This window comes from Gopherus evgoodei, chromosome 22 (genome assembly GCF_007399415.2).
Source record: "Gopherus evgoodei ecotype Sinaloan lineage chromosome 22, rGopEvg1_v1.p, whole genome shotgun sequence".
In the NCBI taxonomy this organism is placed as follows: domain Eukaryota; kingdom Metazoa; phylum Chordata; order Testudines; family Testudinidae; genus Gopherus; species Gopherus evgoodei.
Genome location: NC_044343.1, coordinates 14,891,024 through 14,907,729, shown reverse-complemented (window position 1 = coordinate 14,907,729; position 16,706 = coordinate 14,891,024). Strand labels below are relative to the sequence as shown.

The following is a 16,706-nucleotide window of genomic DNA, read 5'->3' as shown; positions in this document are numbered from 1 at the left end:
TCCCCAGGCCCTACCCTTTCCTCACTAGTCCAGGATGTAAAAGCTAATGTCTGTCTGGGTGGAAGCATGCACTGTTATTCTGCAGTGACAGTGTATGCAGATCATGCCCTGTACCAAAGTTAGTTCTAACCTAGGGAGAGCTGGCAGCACCCCAGCACAGGAGATAGAGGTTCCTATTTCTATCACAGCCTTTATGGTGGAATCACATCCGTCCTATGGGACGTTGAGTTTGGAGTGTTGTGTTAAGAGATGCTATGAAACACGAACAAGCTGTCTGCACGGGCAGCACTCCATCAGTCAGTGCAGCATAGCATCAACTGTTTACACCAGGTTTCGGTTCAGGGTCCGAGGCCTCAGCTAAAGGACTGTGTGGTTTGGCTGGGCCAGGTGGGATTAGAACCATGTAAAATTGGGCCCTAGCCGTAGAGCACAATCCGCATAATCCCTACGTAGTCAATGTCACCACACTGACTTAGAACCAGGCTAAACTACGTTTGTTCCAGATGTGCTGGTTTCTATCTCCATACTGAGATACAAAGCAATCCCCTGGCTGACTCTGCCGCCCCAGGAATGCACAGGAAAGCAACCTGTAGCCGCCGTGACCAGCTTCCCCGTGAGTCCTTTTGAGCAGCCATAAGGAGGCGAGCTGCCTTTCAAGCTAGCAGTCATTTCTTTCCTGTGCACCTTGTCTGAATTGCTAGAGGCCCCGAAGGCGAGCCTTTCCAATGTTCTTTATCAGCCCAGATCCTGAGCTGCTCCAGTCGGGACAGGTGAGGAGAGCTGGGCAGGCCAAGCTGGGTTTAAGCCTCAGGGCTACTCTAAATTACACATGGCTGCAAAGGTCCCCAAGGGACAGTTTCCCAGCCAGGACCATTGCACCGCAGCTGGGCAACCTCTGCCCCAACCCACCTTCTACGTGAAGGCCAGGAGGAGAGGCAGGGTAATGCTGGCTGGGCCATCCTGCTCCCCTCCATAGGGAATCCCCACCGCCCATTTCAGCCAGCTGCTCAGCTTGTTTGTGCCACAGGAGCTGTGTGAAAGGTGGGGTCCAGGATCTTGCCCATGATTATTGTTACAGTGGCACCTAAGATGCACAGGAGCAAACACATAGAAAGGTACCAGCCCAAAGAGCTCTCTGCATACTGGGGTGGATGTGGAGAAAGGGCAGTCAGGCCCAGCAGACAGCTGCATCCTTTCTCAACTGACTGCTTGGTTCGTGCAGTGTCTGGACTGGACCATGGAGCCTCAGAGAGCAGTATGTGTCCAGACAAGCGTGAACGCTGTCAAAGGGTATTACTGAAAGCACCGCTCCAGGCCATGATACAGCAATTTCCTCTACACAGGTTAGTTCATGGCCTATGAGCACAAAGCTTTAAGGATTAGTCTCTTGAGTCCCTCTGCCAGCAATTTTATCCCATTTCTCAATTTGATCTGCGACCAGCTTGCCTTAAAATGAGGATGTGGATTTCTCACATCAGGAACTACTGGGGATCTCTTGAATCCCTCTGCTAAATTCTTCCCCTGTCCACAGGATTAGGCTGTCCTGCATTTTCTGCATACAGGATTCCTCCTGGGAAGAAGAGTTAGCAGGTGGGATTGTGTCTGCACTGAAGGTCAAAGCATGTGCCAGTTTGCCTGATGACAGAATTAGGTCTCCTTCATTAATGCACCAGCATTTGCCAGTAATCTGCGGCGGACCTTGTGTTGATAGAAGAAGACAGGAGGTGAAATAGTGCAGCTAGCAGGGCTGTGATGGTAGTTACATTTTAACACAAATACCACCTGGAACAGCAGCTTCTTTCTCAATCCCTGAACCCTTGTATGATAAGGATGTTTTTTATTATTCACGGTCTCCTGCACTCTTAGCCCAAAGAGACCCACTGGGTGTCTTCGGCCATCTCAGGCACACTGCCGGATCAGAAGGGGCTGCACTGCAGCCAGAAACCCTTGGAGGAATTCTGGTTGGGCCCTGATCAGAGGAGCCAGGGATTGGGGAAAGGAGAGGTGCTGGGATGCAGGAAAATCCCCTTATTCCTCAATCTGAGCTTGGCCCAAGCCATCAAGCTTGGAATTCAGCCAAACTTTCTTCAAGTTCAGGGGGTTCAGATCCAGGGCTGTGGGCCCAGCTTCTCTCTAATAAAAAGCTCCCTGGGGATAGTTGTTCGTTTTATACTATATTGTTGATTTGTATTTTGGTAGCACCTGGGGCCCCAGTCAGGATCTGGGCCCCCGAGCGTGGTGCTCACAAACACATGGAGAGATACAGCAAGGGAGGATGCTGAGAGGCCCTGCCCTTCATTCCTTAACCAGCCTCTGAAGAGTCAGGGCTGTCTTAGGACATATCATACAAAGGCAACAGAAGAACAGGATTTGCTCCACAGCTAGATGCCTAGTATTACGCTCTGGGGAATTTGTGAAAGCAGAGGAGCGTCTTGCAGCTGGAGAGCAGGGGGAGTTGGCTTATGAGGAAAGATTAGAGGAACTAAGGGCTTGGCTACGCTGGAGACTTGCAGCGCTGGTGGTGGGTTTACAGTGCTGCAACTTAGTAACTGTCCACACCTGCAAGGCACATCCAGCGCTGCAACTCCCTGGCTGCAGCGCTGGCTGTACACCCGGTCTGCTTGGGGTGTAACGATTGCAGCGCTGGTGACGCAGTGCTGCTCATCAAGTGTGGCCACCAAAAGCGCTGTTATTGGCCTCCAGGGTATTAGGAGGTATCCCAGAATGCCTGCTCACAACAAACCGGAAGAAGTCCGAGCTCCCCCGAACTGCTTATTTAAAAAACAAACACAGCTCCTGTTTGCTGAGCGAGCGGAGGCAGGCAGGGGAATTGCTTTGGAATGTTCACAGCTGTTTGCTTGAAGAGAGAAACAGCACGCTCACACAGCAGAGGGGGACGGGGGAAGTCTGTGTTGAGCAGCTGCTTATGTGGTCTGAAGGCTATTTAGGAGTGCATAATTTGCATTTAGTGAATAAGAGAGGGGTGGGGGAAGGGTTCAAAACTTTTAAAATGATTGAAGGTAGGTGCTGTGTATCTTCCAGTCCTTAGAACTTGCAAGGCAGGGAGCTGAGAACAGTGTCAGCTCCAAAAATCCACTCACTCTGTCTCCCCCACGCTCCCTGTCACACTCCACCCCACCCCACCCCTTTTGAAAAGCACGTTGCAGCCATTTGAACGCTGGGATAGCTGCCCACAATGCACCACTCCCAACAGCGCTGTAAATGTGGCCACACTGCAGCGCTGGTAGCTGTCAGTGTGGCCACACTGCAGCGCTTTCCCTACACAGCTGTATGAAGACAGCTGTAACTCCCAGCGCTGTACAACTGTAAGTGTAGCCATAGCTTAAGTGAGTCTAGTATCAGGGGTAGCCGTGTTATTCTGTGTCCACAAACACAACGAGGAGTCCGGTGGCACCTTAAAGACTAACAGATTTATTTGGGCATAAGCTTTCGCGTGTGAAAACCCCACTTCTTCAGCTGCATGGAGTGAAAATTACAGATGCCGACATAAATATACTGACACGTGAAGAGAAGGGAGTTACCTTACAAATGGAGAACCAGTGTTGGCAGGGCCAATTCAGTCAGGGTGAATGTAGTCCGCTCCCAATAATTGATGAGAAGTTGTCAATACCAAGAGAGGGCAAATTGCTTTTGTAGTGAGCCAGTCACTCTCAGTCCCTATTCAAGCCCAAATTAATGGTGTTAAATTTGCAAATGAATTGTAGTTCTTCAGTTTCTCTTTGAAGTCTGTTTCTGAAGTTTTTTTATTCAAGAATAGTTACTTTTAAATCTGTTACAGAATGTCCAAGGAGACTGAAGTCTTCTCCTACTGGCTTTTGTATGTTATCATTCCTGATGTCCGATTTGTGTCCATTTATTCTTTTGTATAGAGACTGTCTGGTTTGGCCAATGTACATGGCAGAGGGGCATTCATGGCATATGATGGCATATATCACATTGGTAGATGTGCAGTGAGTGAGCCCCTGATGGTGTGGCTGATGTGGCTGGGTCCTCTGATGGTGTCGCTAGAATAGGTATGGGGACAGATTTGGCAACGGGGCTTGTTACAGGGATTGGTTCCTGGGTTAGTGTTTCTGTGGTGTGGTATGTAGTTGCTGGTGAGTATTTGCTTCAGGTTGGGGGGCTGTCTGTAAGCGAGGACTGGCCTGCCTCTCAATGTCTGTTAGAGTGAGAGATCATTTTCCAGGATAGATTGTAGATTGTTGGTGATGTGCCACAGAAGTTTTAGCTGGGGGCTGCACATGATGGCCAGTGGTGTTCTGTTATTTTCATGTGTCAGTATATTTATGCTGGCATCTGTAATTTTCACTCCATGCAGCTGAAGAAGTGGGGTTTTACCCACGAAAGCTTATGCCCAAATAAATCTCTTACTCTTTAAGGTGCCACCAGACTCCTCGTTGTTTAAGTGAGTCTAGGTTTGCCATGTGACTCCAAAGTGTGTCCATGTGCTGGGGGAAGGGCACAGCTTCGTCCTTCCCATGTGCTAGCACCCAAGGAGACAGAGGAATTAGTGGGGGGGGGTGGCATAGAAGAGTGTAACTGGGAGCAACGGGATAAAATGAAGAAATGGACCATTTAAGCTGAATATCCAAAAAGGTGTCCTGGCACTGAGGTCTATGTCATGTTGTAGAAAAGTCTCCCAAGAGCCGTGATAGAAGCTCCACTGGTTGAGACATTTAAAACTAGCCTGGATCACGCCATAGAAAATACACTGCAGGCACCACGACTGACTAGCGTCCTGGGGGCGGGCTCATTGCTAGATTAAGGCTTTTCCGTCTGTGACTTTGATCATTCTCTTTGGGGAGCCAGTAGCTGCACTGTTGTCCTCCACAGCCCTTTCGTATTGCACAGCCTTAAGGCTAAAGCAGTCTCAGTTTGCAGCATCAGTCAGTGAGCCCTGGAATGCCAGTGCCCCACTGAAATGTCCGGAACTGCATCAAGATTCAAAGGGAGAGGCTGCGAACTGAGCAAAGTGAGAAATATCAGACGGGAAAGTTCAGCCTGCTGTCAGCACAAACCTTTGATCTTCAGATCAGTAGGTTGCACCTGTTTGGATCAATTAGTATCTGACACATTCTGACTGCCTGGGGGATAGGGCAGGCAGGGAAGGGAGTAGTCACTCGATAGCCTGACTTCTCATTTCTCTCTGAGTTTTATTACTTTTTTTAGGCTACCATAGCTCAGACATCACTCTGATTCCTAAAGAACCATGTGCCAGCTCTTTTGTCACCAACGGACAAGATTCCCAATTTCCTAGTGAAGACAAAGTTCTGTTTTCTGTTCTATTACATCTCATTCATGCTTCTAAAGTGGAGTGAGCTTTTCTGAGTTGCCTGAATCTTTTCCGTGAGCAGACCGTCTGTTGGCCCATTTTCCTAGAGAATGGAACACGATAGCCCTTTTATTAACATGTTTTCAATTTTCTTACAAAATGTCCACAGAAGGATTCATTGTTTGGGTCTATTCAAAGCTCATTTCCATGGATCTGGTGTGGCTTGGAAGGTCCCATTAATCTTCTCTGTGGTTTCTTTGTGCTCGCTGTAAGGGAAAGGCGGAAAGTCCCGTGAGCTGCACGAGAGGTGGCTGATGAGCCATGACCTCCACTGTGGGCCCCAAAGACATTCCCCTGCTATGTTTTGGTTTGTTTAATACAATGGAAAGGTGGGGTTGGGACGTGATTGTGGGCAGCTGAGCCGCACAGACTTTGCAGACTGCTACTCTGGAGCCCTTGGCTTCCAGCATTTTATGCCTTAAATGATCAGGCCAAGTGCAACCCAGCGAAATGGAGACTGGGTCCAAAATCAGCATTTACACTGATGTCTGCCATTGTCAGAGGTGTGAAGTGCACGGAGCGTTGCTTTCCTGTTAACTGAGAATTGAAACAGGATTGACGTAGACAGTGTGGGGATGTCAGTGCCGCACCTGGGGCGAGCTAGACAGACTCACAGGCAGGGCCGTCCCTACCCATACGCAAAGTACGCTGCTGCGTGGGGCACCGGGGAACTTGGGGCACCACATTTCCTGGTGCTCCGCACAGCTGCGTACTGCTCCAGCACCTGCTCCGCCTCTTCCCCATGGCCTCGCCCCTGCTCCGCCCCAGCCCCAGCTCTTCCCGCCCCTGCTCCGCCCCAGTCCCGCCCCCACTCCCGAGGATTGCTGCAGGGTACGGGCTTGCACTCACCGCATGGTAAGTGGAGCGACCCGACCCCAGCCTGCTCTGCTCCCCTGGCTCCAAGCTGCGCCGCTGGCGAGTGCTGGGGGGCAGTACCCCCTGCCCCCCAAGGTTGGGAGCCAGGGGAGCAAAGCTGTGTGGGCTGGGGCAGGGGGGCAGTTTCTCCCCTTCCCCCCAGCCCTCTCCCTGCGGAGGCCTAGGGCCAGCCCCGCCCCCCACACCCCGAGGCCTGGGGCCAGCCACCCCGCAGAGGCCTTGGGCCCCACATAGTCCCCCCATGTGGGGGCTGTGTAGGGCACCAAAATGGCTAGGGATGGCCCTGCTCACTGGGCTCAGGTTAGCATTATGGCTCCAGCATAGCCTTGAGCTATCCAGCCAAGTTCAGACCGACCTGCCCCCGGGCTTGGGCAGCTGGCTTGAGTCTCCGCTGGAGTCATAACATTCGGGCGCTATTTTTAGCATGCTCGTGCCCCACAAGCACAAGTCAGTCTGTCTGGGAGGCTGGTTGCCAGCTGCACTGTAGACACACCATTTGTGCTGCTGGAGACCCCTGGCCAGGACTGGCCTAAGGGTGTTACCAGGGACACGCATACAAGTCCAATCATATCAGGCTCTTTCTGGGCTTCAACGCTGAGTGAATCTAACTCTGAGACCCGGGATACAGAGAAGTCAATAACAGAGATGTGATGGAGGGAAAAATAAAGGCTACAGAAAACTGCAGCACTCACTAGCAAGCTTCCTTCCAGAGGCAGCTTTCTAACAGGACAGGACAGCCGTGCATTTCTGCCCGACTTTTCTTCTCCACCATTCTCACCTTCCCCAGGCTTTGCAGGGCAAGAGCATTTGCAGATTGTTTTGCCCTTTGGACCGGGGGTGTCTTTCCTTAAGCACAGAACACAGCTCTCCTCACACACGTTTCTGGGGTCACTGGTGCAGCATCATACATTTTGATCTAATGAGATGCTTGCCTGGTGACTGGCTCTAGATGTCTGATAATAAGCGAGGAAGGAGAGTGGTGCAAACATTTTAAACAGCTATTTCAAATAGTACAACCAGTGTTCACTTCATGAAACTTCTGTCCTTGGAGCGTTCTGCAAATCCTAGCCAAACAGAGGCCTGTAATTAAATGCCAGGGGAGACCCACGTAATAACTAGGGGCCCAGGTGTTGGGGAGTGTTTTCTGTGGATTTGCACTGCTGCCTTGCTAAGTTTCAGCTGTCAGAGCTCAGAGCATCAAAGAGCTGGAATTGCTGAGCAAGGAGCAAACTGGAGTTCTGGAGACGCTGGCATGAATGTGTGTGAGCTCTAAGCACAGGGGTAGGCAAACATTTTGGCCCTAGGGCCACATCAGGGAATCGAAATGGTATGCTGGGCAATGAATGCTCACAAAATTGGGGTTGGGGTGTGGGAGGGGTTGCAGGCTCTGGGGTGGGGCTGGTGATGAGGGCTTTGGGGTGCAGGAGGGGGCTCTGGGCTGCAACTGAAGAGTTTGGAGGGCAGGCGGGGGATCAGGGCTGGGGCAGGGGGTTGGGGAATGGGGAGAGGCTCAGGGGGTGCAGGCTCTGAGTGGCGCTTACCTCAAGTGGCTCCTGGAAGAAGCGGCATGTCCCTTCTCCAGCTCCTATGTGGAGGTGCAGCCAGGCATCTCTTCACACTGCCCCATCCGCAGGCACTGCCCCTGGAGCTCCCAATGGAGCGCGTAGGAGCTGGAGCGGGGCTCAGAGGAATGCAGTTTTCCTCCCAGTATATCATTTGACAATGCTCCCCTGCTGTCACTCACACGCTCTGTTGACTTATGACTGAGATTGGGGAGGTCCCATGAAAGGAATTGCGTTATTTCCACTCGGCCCTTTGGGTTTGGAAATGCCAGAAAAGGAAAGGACAGAAGTTCCCTTTCTCTCTGGTCAGACTGTGGGGAGCTCACATGGGGGAATGGATGCTAGTCCTTGGACCACCTGAAATTAAACTAGAGTCTCTCAGCCCTTCCTGAATGTAGAAGGGCAAACATTGTGGTGCACAACATCTATCTATCACCTCACCATAGCACCACAGTGTCTGACTCCCAGCACGGAGTGCCTCACTTGGAGCATTCAGATGTCTTTCCCCCTCCTTGTTGAACAACCTTAATGCGGGACCCCCCGCCGCCGAAGACTCCAGGCCCCCTGAATCCTCTGGGCAGACCTGCCTTAATGGCTTAATTCTCATCTTGGAGCTTCTGGGTGCATCACAGAGATGCAGTGGATCTCACACATTTTGGAGTTTGCAACATCACTAGTTAGTCTGGATCTGCAAAAGCAGCAAAGAGTCCTGTGGCACCTTATAGACTAACAGACGTTTTGGAGCATGAGCTTTCGTGGGTGAATACCCACTTCGTCAGATGCATGTAGTGGAAATTTCCAGGGGCAGGTATTTATATGCAGGCAAGCTAGAGATAATGAGGTAGTTCAATCAGGGACGATGAGGCCCTGTTCTAGCAGTTGAGGTGTGAAAACCAAGGGAGGAGAAACTGGTTTTGTAATTGGCAAGCCATTCACAGTCTTTGTTTAATCCTGAGCTGATGGAGTCAAATCTGCAGATGAACTGAAGCTCAGCAGTTTCTCTTTGAAGTCTGGTCCTCAAGTTTTTTTGCTGCAGGATGGCCACCTTAAGATCTGCTATAGTGTGGCCAGGGAGGTTGAAGTGCTCTCCTACAGGTTTTTGTATATTGCCATTCCTAATATCTGATTTGTGTCCATTTATCCTTTTCTGTAGCGACTGTCCAGTTTGGCCGATGTACATAGCAGAGGGGCATTGCTGGCATATGATGGCGTATATTACATTGGTGGACGTGCAGGTGAATGAACCAGTGATGGTGTGGCTGATCTGGTTAGGTCCTGCAATGGTGTTGCTGGTGTAGATATGTGGGCAGAGTTGGCATCGAGGTTTGTTGCATGGGTTGGTTCCTGAGCTAGAGTTACTATGGTGCGGTGTGCAGTTACTGGTGAGAATATGTTTCAGGTTGGCAAGTTGCCTGTGGGCGAGGACTGGTCTGCCACCCAAGGCCTGTGAAAGTGTGGGATCATTGTCCAGGATGGGTTGTAGGTCCCTGATGATGCGCTGGAGAGGTTTTAGTTGGGGACTGTATGTGATGGCCAGTGGAGTCCTGTTGGTTTCTTTCTTGGGTTTGTCTTGCAGTAGGAGGCTTCTGGGTACACGTCTGGCTCTGTTGATCTGTTTCCTTATTTCCTCATGCAAGTATTGTAGTTTTGAGAATGCTTGGTGGAGATTTTGTAGGTGTTGGTCTCTGTCTGAGGGGTTAGAGCAGATGCCGTTGTACCTCAGTGCTTGGCTGTAGACAATGGATCGTGTGATGTGCCCGGGATGGAAGCTGGAGGCATGAAGGTAGGCATAGTGGTTGGTAGGTTTTCGGTATAGGGTGGTGGTAATGTGACCATCACTTATTTGCACCGTGGTGTCTAGGAAGTGGACCTCCCGTGTAGATTGGTTCAGGCTGAGGTTGATGGTGGGGTGGAAGCTGTTGAAACTGTGGTGGAATTTTTCCAGAGACTCCTTCCCATGGGTCCAGATGATGAAGATATCATCAATGTAGCGTAGGTAGAGAAGGGACGTGAGTGGACGAGAGCTGAGGAAGCGTTGTTCCAGGTCGGCCATAAAAATTTTGGCATATTATGGTGCCATGTGGGTGCCCATAGCTGTGCCACTGATCTGGGGATATATATTGTCATCAAATTTGAAATAGTTGCGTGTGAGGATAAAGGCACAGAGCTCAGCAGCCAGTTGTGCTGTGGCATCATTAGGGATACTGTTCCTGACAGCTTGTATTCCATCTGCGTGTGGGATGTTTGTGTAGAGAGCCTCTACATCCCTGTTGGCTAGGATGGTGTTTTCTAAAAGGTCACCAATGCATTGTAGTTTCCTCAGGAAATCAGTGGTGTCGCGGAGATAGCTGGGAGTGCTGGTGGCATAGGGTCTGAGTAGAGAGTCCACATATCCAGACAGTCCTTCAGTGAGAGTGCCAATGCCCGAGATGATGGGGCATCCAGGATTTCCGGGTTTGTGGATCTTGGGTAGTAGACAGAATAACCCTGGTTGGGGCTCTAAGGGAATGTTGATTTGTTCCAGTGTCAGTGTATGGCGTGTCCTGAGTAGATGGTGCAGTTTCTTAGTGTATTCCTCAGTGGGATCTGAGGGAAGTGGTCTGTAGAATTTGGTGTTGGAGAGCTGTCTGGCAGCCTCCTTTTGGTAGTCAGACCTGTTCATGATGACAACAGCACCTCCTTTATCAGCCTTTTTGATGATAATGTCTGGGTGGTTTCTGAGGCTGTGGATGGCATTGTGTTCTGCACGACTTAGGTTATGAGGCAAGCGATGTTTTTCCACAATTTCTGCCTGTGCACTTCAGCGGAAGCATTCAATGTAGAGGTCCAGACTGTCATTTCGACCCTCAGGAGGAGTCCATGTGGAGCTCTTCTTCTTGTGCTGTTGGTGGGAGGGTACCTGCGTATCAGTGCGCTGTTCAGTGTTGTCCTGAAAGTATTCTTTGAGTCGGAGACGGCGGAAGTAGGCTTCCAGATCGCCGCAGAACTGTATCATGTTGGTGGAGGTGGCAGGGTAGAAAGAGAGTCCCCGAGATAGGACAGTCTTTTCTTCTGGGCTGAGTGTGTAGTTGGATAGATTGATGATATTGCTGGGTGGGTTGGGGGTACCATGGTTGTGGCCCCATGAGGCAGGTAGGAGTTTAGACAGCTTACAGTCCTTTTTCCTTTGTAGAGAGGTGAAGTGAGTAATGTAGATCTCCTGTCTTATTTTAGTGAAGTCCGTTTGTATGGAAGTTTGGTTATTAATGAGAGTCTCCAGGTTGGAGAGCTCTTTTTTGATGTTTTCCTGTTTGCTGTATAGGATGCTGATCAGGTGGTTCCTCAGTTTCTTTGATAGAGTATGGCATAATCTCTCACTGTGGTCTGTGTAGTATGTAGATAGCAGTGGATTTTTTACCTTTAGTCCATTTGGTATGATGTCCATCTGTTTGCATTTGGAAAGGAAGATGATATCTGTCTGTATTTGTGCAAGTTTCTTCATGAGGTTGATGGATTACCACTCCATACGGCTAAATGCAGTGCCTTGCATGGTGTCAAGTATCAGAGGGGTAGCCGTGTTAGTCTGGATCTGTAAAAGCAGCAAAGAGTCCTGTGGCACCTTATAGACTAACAGACTAGACTTGTAGACTAACAGCCCAGGCTGGCTCTGTTGGAGATGCAGAGGAGTGAGTGTTCCTCACTGCAGAGATTTTTTTATTTTTGTGAAGTGCCTCTCCTTTTTCCAAGTTTATTAGAGAGTCCAGTCTGAGCCACGCAACTGGGGGATGGCGTATGTCTACTCTAATCCAGGCAAGCCAACACGATCTCCAACCCCACGCTTTAATCACCACTTTCTGTAGTTCCTCATCATTTGGGGGGAAAAGAACCAGCCAGTTTATACTGCAGCTGAGCCCAGCTGGTTTACAACACAGCAGGATGTGGGGAATTAAGATCCATGGTATACATGACTCTGCCTCCTTGGGTCAAAGCCATTGTGGAGGTGTTGCTGAAACCCAGTAAAATGACTTGAGTCCAAACAACCCATAGGAGTCATAATGAAAGCTTTCTCTGCTGGATGAAAAGCCCTTGCCTTCATTCCCAATGCTCTGTGGGAGGGGCTCGCATCAGGGGGGAGAGAGGCAAGGACCTAGCGACTTGGCTGCTAATCCAGATTCTGACTCTGATTTGCCGTGGGACCTTGGCCCCTCTGAGCCTCAACGTCTGCACCTACAAACTTGGAATGCAAATGTGTACCTATAATAATGGGTTGTTGGGAGTCCATCGCTGACAACGATGATGATATTATCGTGGTTGTCATATGTGGCTACGCATGTGACTCCTATAATAATGGGTACCAGCCTAGTAAAGTACTTCAGAGCTACAGGGGAAATTGACATTGTCATTGCTGCTGTCCCCTCTCCAAGCCTCTGGGCTTTCCCCTTCCCAAGGGAATGGTAAATCAGCAATCCCGCCTGGGGAATCCCCTCCAGGGCGGGAGGGAGAGATCTGACCCCAGTGTGCTGAGAGACTCCTGAGAGAGCGCTGCTGCCATGAGGAAGGGGCCCAGGGAGCAGCACTGACACTCTGCAGGGTTTCCTCACTGGTTTTCCAACACTAATGCACCAGGGGACTGCACTCGCTGCCTGCAGTGCAGAGGGCCTCCACAAGGAGGCGATGGAACTCCTGGCTCTCCGGTGCCTGCCCCAGGCTTGGCTCTCGTTCTGAGTGAGCTGCTTATTCTGTTTCATCTCCTCTTTGATCTCAACCTCCCTATGCATCCCATGGATAGCATTAGCTCTGCTAGCAACTGAGGGATCACAGAGATCCTAAGTCTTTTCCAGAGTCAACACTTTCTAGGATACAGGCCCTCATCCACTAAGTGTGATCTGCATTCTTTGTGCCTACAATAAAAGCCCCACCTCTATGGGCGATCAGCATAATTTGAACCCTGGCCCTTCGGGTCCCCAGTACCAATTGATGGACTGCGTGCCCTTTACCAGCAGTGTGGATGGTACGTTCCTTCACTAAATTGTAAGTGGTCTCTGCTAATGGAACAAACCTCCATGCTGTCATGCTAGCAGTGACAATCAGATAGCCTGTGCCTGCTTTGGGGCAGATGTCCTTGTATCCAGCACAGAGCCTAGTCTCTCTCTGCTGATGCTACCAGGCTGCATGCTGCAGCATTAGGCCGGTCACATTGGAAAAGTGCTTCAGAAGGAGCAAAACTTGCCCAGTTCTTTCCTGTTAACCTCCTGCCAGCCCCAGAGGTTTATATGCAAAGCCCCTGCATTGCACAGAGCCCCTTCCTGGTCCATTCACAAACATGTGATGGTTTAAAAATACAATAAATAAAGCTGCTTAGCAGAGATGATTGTTTTTGCTGGCTGCCAAATCCTGAAAGTTTGGCCTCTCTGAAAGCCCTTTGGCACATTCCCACCATCTCTCATCACCCGGCTGAACCGGAGCCAGCAGCCAGTCTCTCTGGGTGCAGAACTGTCAGCTGGATTCTAGTTCCAGCTCAACTTTGAAACACGGATTTCAGTTGTGAATAAAGGGCAAATCTACAGCCCCTTACATAGCACTCTACAGCCCCAGACCTGTGCAGCCTGCTGATGACGAACTCATCTCACGTGACCTGCAGCCCCTGCTTACAGATCAGTCCCTTGCAGTTTCTAGCAGTGATGCATTTTGCAAACAATTGGATAATACTTGCAGTTTATGGGCTCATTGTAAAGCACCTGTGTTGCTCCTGTAGCAGATAGCATGAAGCACCTCATTGTAGGGAATTGTTCAGTTTTATTCCTTCTCCTTGCCCCTTAGCCTTGTGTTCTGGCATGTTATAGCCTATGGGCTCTCTGGGCTGCAGACTCTAGCTAGGCCATGTGTAATGCTGACAGACGCTGGAAGGTGGTGGGCAGTATCAAACCTGGGACCTCACGGAGCTTAGTGTATGAGCCTCTGCCACACGAGCTAAGAGCCAACTGGCTGCTGGCTAAGGCCATAGAGCAGACTCAATCTCTCTCTCTCAATGGTCTCGGTGCCACTAGATGGGACAGAACCTCACCCCCAGGAGATGCGTGGGTTACGCGTGCAGTTTATTAACACTGATCAATAGAAAGGAAGCAATAGAAATAAATAATCAGACAAACATTTTTGGTTCTGCTGTTGTGGATATTAGCCAGGGGAGATCTGGAAGCCTGGTGAATCTCCAGGCTCACGTCCCCCCAATCTCTGGAGTACACTGAGCTCCAGCACATCTGCTCTTTCCAGCTCAGCTCTTGGCTGTCAGACTTTTGCACTGGGTCAGATTATGAATTGTGGGCTGCCATAGTTAGGAACGGGCCCCAGGAGCTGGCATCTGTTGGCAGGTTCAGAACTATGGGAATTCAAATGTATAGGAAGGGAGAGGATGGTCTTGAAGCTACAGCTCAAGGTGCAGCAGCAGAACTGGCTTCTGGTCCCAGCTCTGCCACAGAATTTCTAGTGAACCCTGCACTGGGCATGACCTCTCCAGGTTTGCTTTTACCCAGCCGTAGCCTGGGAGCAACATTGTCCTCTCTCTCTGGGACAGTGGGAGTTCATTCACTGATTTGTGGGGAATGCTTTGACACACTCCGATGGACGTGGCTATCTTACTGCAAGGCGTGTTGCGTGTGTTTCACTAATCGTGTAACAGTTCTTGTTAGTCCCAGGGCCTCTGAACTCCGGGCTGCATTTCACAGCCTCCGGATCAGCCTGCAGGCCATATTGCTGGATTCAGCTGTGAAAAGACTTGTTGTAATTTCTTTGGGACTTGCCTTCTGTTGTCCTGCAAGAAGACGCTGACTCAGTGTTCATCTCGTCTCCTTGTCTAACACACGCAGCGCAGTCCGAGGGAGCTGCAGAGAGAGAAGGGCTTGGCAGAGCTTGTGGACATACATGTCTGGCAGCACCTCACAGTTGGTTCTGGTTTGGACCCTCTCCCTCACCGGTGGCATCCTGCAGCAGGGCCAATGGGCACTGATGTGGGGGTACATGTGGGGCATTACTGATCACCCAGATTCCCAGAGGTTCTTTTCTCATGGTCTGTTCCCTGGTTTTGGAATCACTCCCTAGTACTCTCAGACAAGTGGAGGTGGACTCCAAGTGTCTGCCCATCTAGCCATGCCCTGTCTTGTCCATTTTGCTAACTTGCAAAAAGATCCTTAATAGCAAAGTCTAAATACACACTAATGGTGGTGCAGTAAAGGTTGCTGGGAAAGAGAGTGAGTGAGATAGACGGAGACAGAGAGACGAGTGACTGGCACCCACTAACCCTGACAGCAGAGTGCTATACAAAACCCTTTCTGCCACCTTAGAATGTTGTGGTGCCAGTTGGGTGGGTAACCCCAGTGCTGGGTCACTGCAGGAGCTCCCAGGAGCACAGAGGGCACCAGCCAGTATTCTCCCTTTTGAAGATGATACAACAGCCTGACTTACCTACTGGCTGGGACGGGGAGGGAGGGGTGCAGGACCATGGCTTGCCATGCGTATGGCAACGACAGCATTTGCGCAGTTGCCTAGTGGCCGTGGGAGAGCGTGCTTTGGCTTTGATTCAGGATATGGGCGAGTGGCTTGGCAGACACATGCACTGCCCTTTGGTGGGAGCAGCAGGTGTTTTAGCAGTGCGTGGAGCTGAAGGGCTGAGAAGTGCAGCAAAGCCCCTGAAGCCCAGCTCTTTCCCTGAGTGGCTTTGCCTAGCTGAGCAGGAGCTCCTGGCTGGAGAGGTTTTGCAGGGGAGCCCAGGGTCTCTACTGGCAGTCAGCCAGGAAAGCTCCAAACAGCCTTTCTCCTGACATTCCTCTCTTCTGCCCTCAGCTGAACCCCATGGTAAAGAGCCATGCAGAATAATGGGGATGGAGGAGAGGGATAATCACAGTGTCTCAACCCTACAAAAATGTCCGCTGAAGATATTGCCCAAACGGCTGGCAGAGGCCAGCCAGGGCCCCTTGGAGTGCAGGTGGCAGCCTGGAATTCCAGCTGCCTTTGGCCGAGGGGCCTCTGTGTAGATCAGCAGAGAAGATGGTACAAATCATCTTTGCAGAGAAGACTAATCCCTGGTGGTTTGTTCTTTTCCAGATGTGGACGAGTGCACCACAATCTCCAGTGTGTGTGATGGTGGCGAGTGCACCAACACAGCAGGAAGCTATGTGTGCACATGCCCGCGCGGCTTCATGACCAGTCCAGATGGATCCCGCTGCATTGGTAAGACGGCAGACAGCTCTAGGTTAGAAAGGAGTCAGAGATCCAAGGTTTAGTCCTGGCCAGGAATAGTATTTCATTAGTGTTCCCTATCAGTGTCGCACAGTGCCCTGTGGAACCAAAGCGATCCGTATTTACATGCAGAATGCTGAGAGCTATCATTGGACCCTCTTAATTCAGCTGAAAAACATTAGTCAACAACATGGTGCTCTGGCTAGCGAGACAGCAGCATATGCTGAGTACATCAACCCATTCTACATGTGCACTGTTTGCTCACACATAGCCCAGGTAGCAGCTTCCATACCCTGCATGCCCGCTAACAGGGGATGCACCAATTGCTAGCTTGTCCACACCCCAGCCAGTGCTATGTGCATCTTACACCAGCTAATGGCACTTACATCAGCCAGCTGGACATGCCCTACACACTGGTGTGTACAGAGCCAGGGAACTCTCCACAGGCCAGTAGTATGCACCCCACAGGGGGTACGTGTGCGGTACCCAATGTAGCAGTCAAATGTTACAGTAAAATGACCCACACAGCTTGTGCCAGCCATCAGCATGAGGGGAACAGGATGTGATACATGCTGACTGGAGACACTTGGAGTTCCCAAGGTGCATTCCTGTTGCAGAATTTCATTTACTGTGTAGCTGTGTTCCTTCCCTAGTATCTGATTTCTGGATACAAAATGACTCCCAGGGCCATATGGAACCCACAA

At 50.6% G+C, this 16,706-nt stretch overlaps 1 protein-coding gene across 1 annotated transcript in view; it reads left to right on the top strand.

Annotated features, from left to right (window-relative positions):
- The window catches only part of FBN3 (fibrillin 3), a 239,039-nt gene that overhangs the window by 87,195 nt on the left and 135,138 nt on the right, over positions 1 to 16,706 (top strand). Inside the window, exon 8 of the mRNA XM_030540813.1 lies at positions 15,868 to 15,993. Coding sequence (XP_030396673.1) covers positions 15,868 to 15,993 — 126 coding nt within the window. The remainder of the gene's footprint in view (positions 1 to 15,867; positions 15,994 to 16,706) is intronic.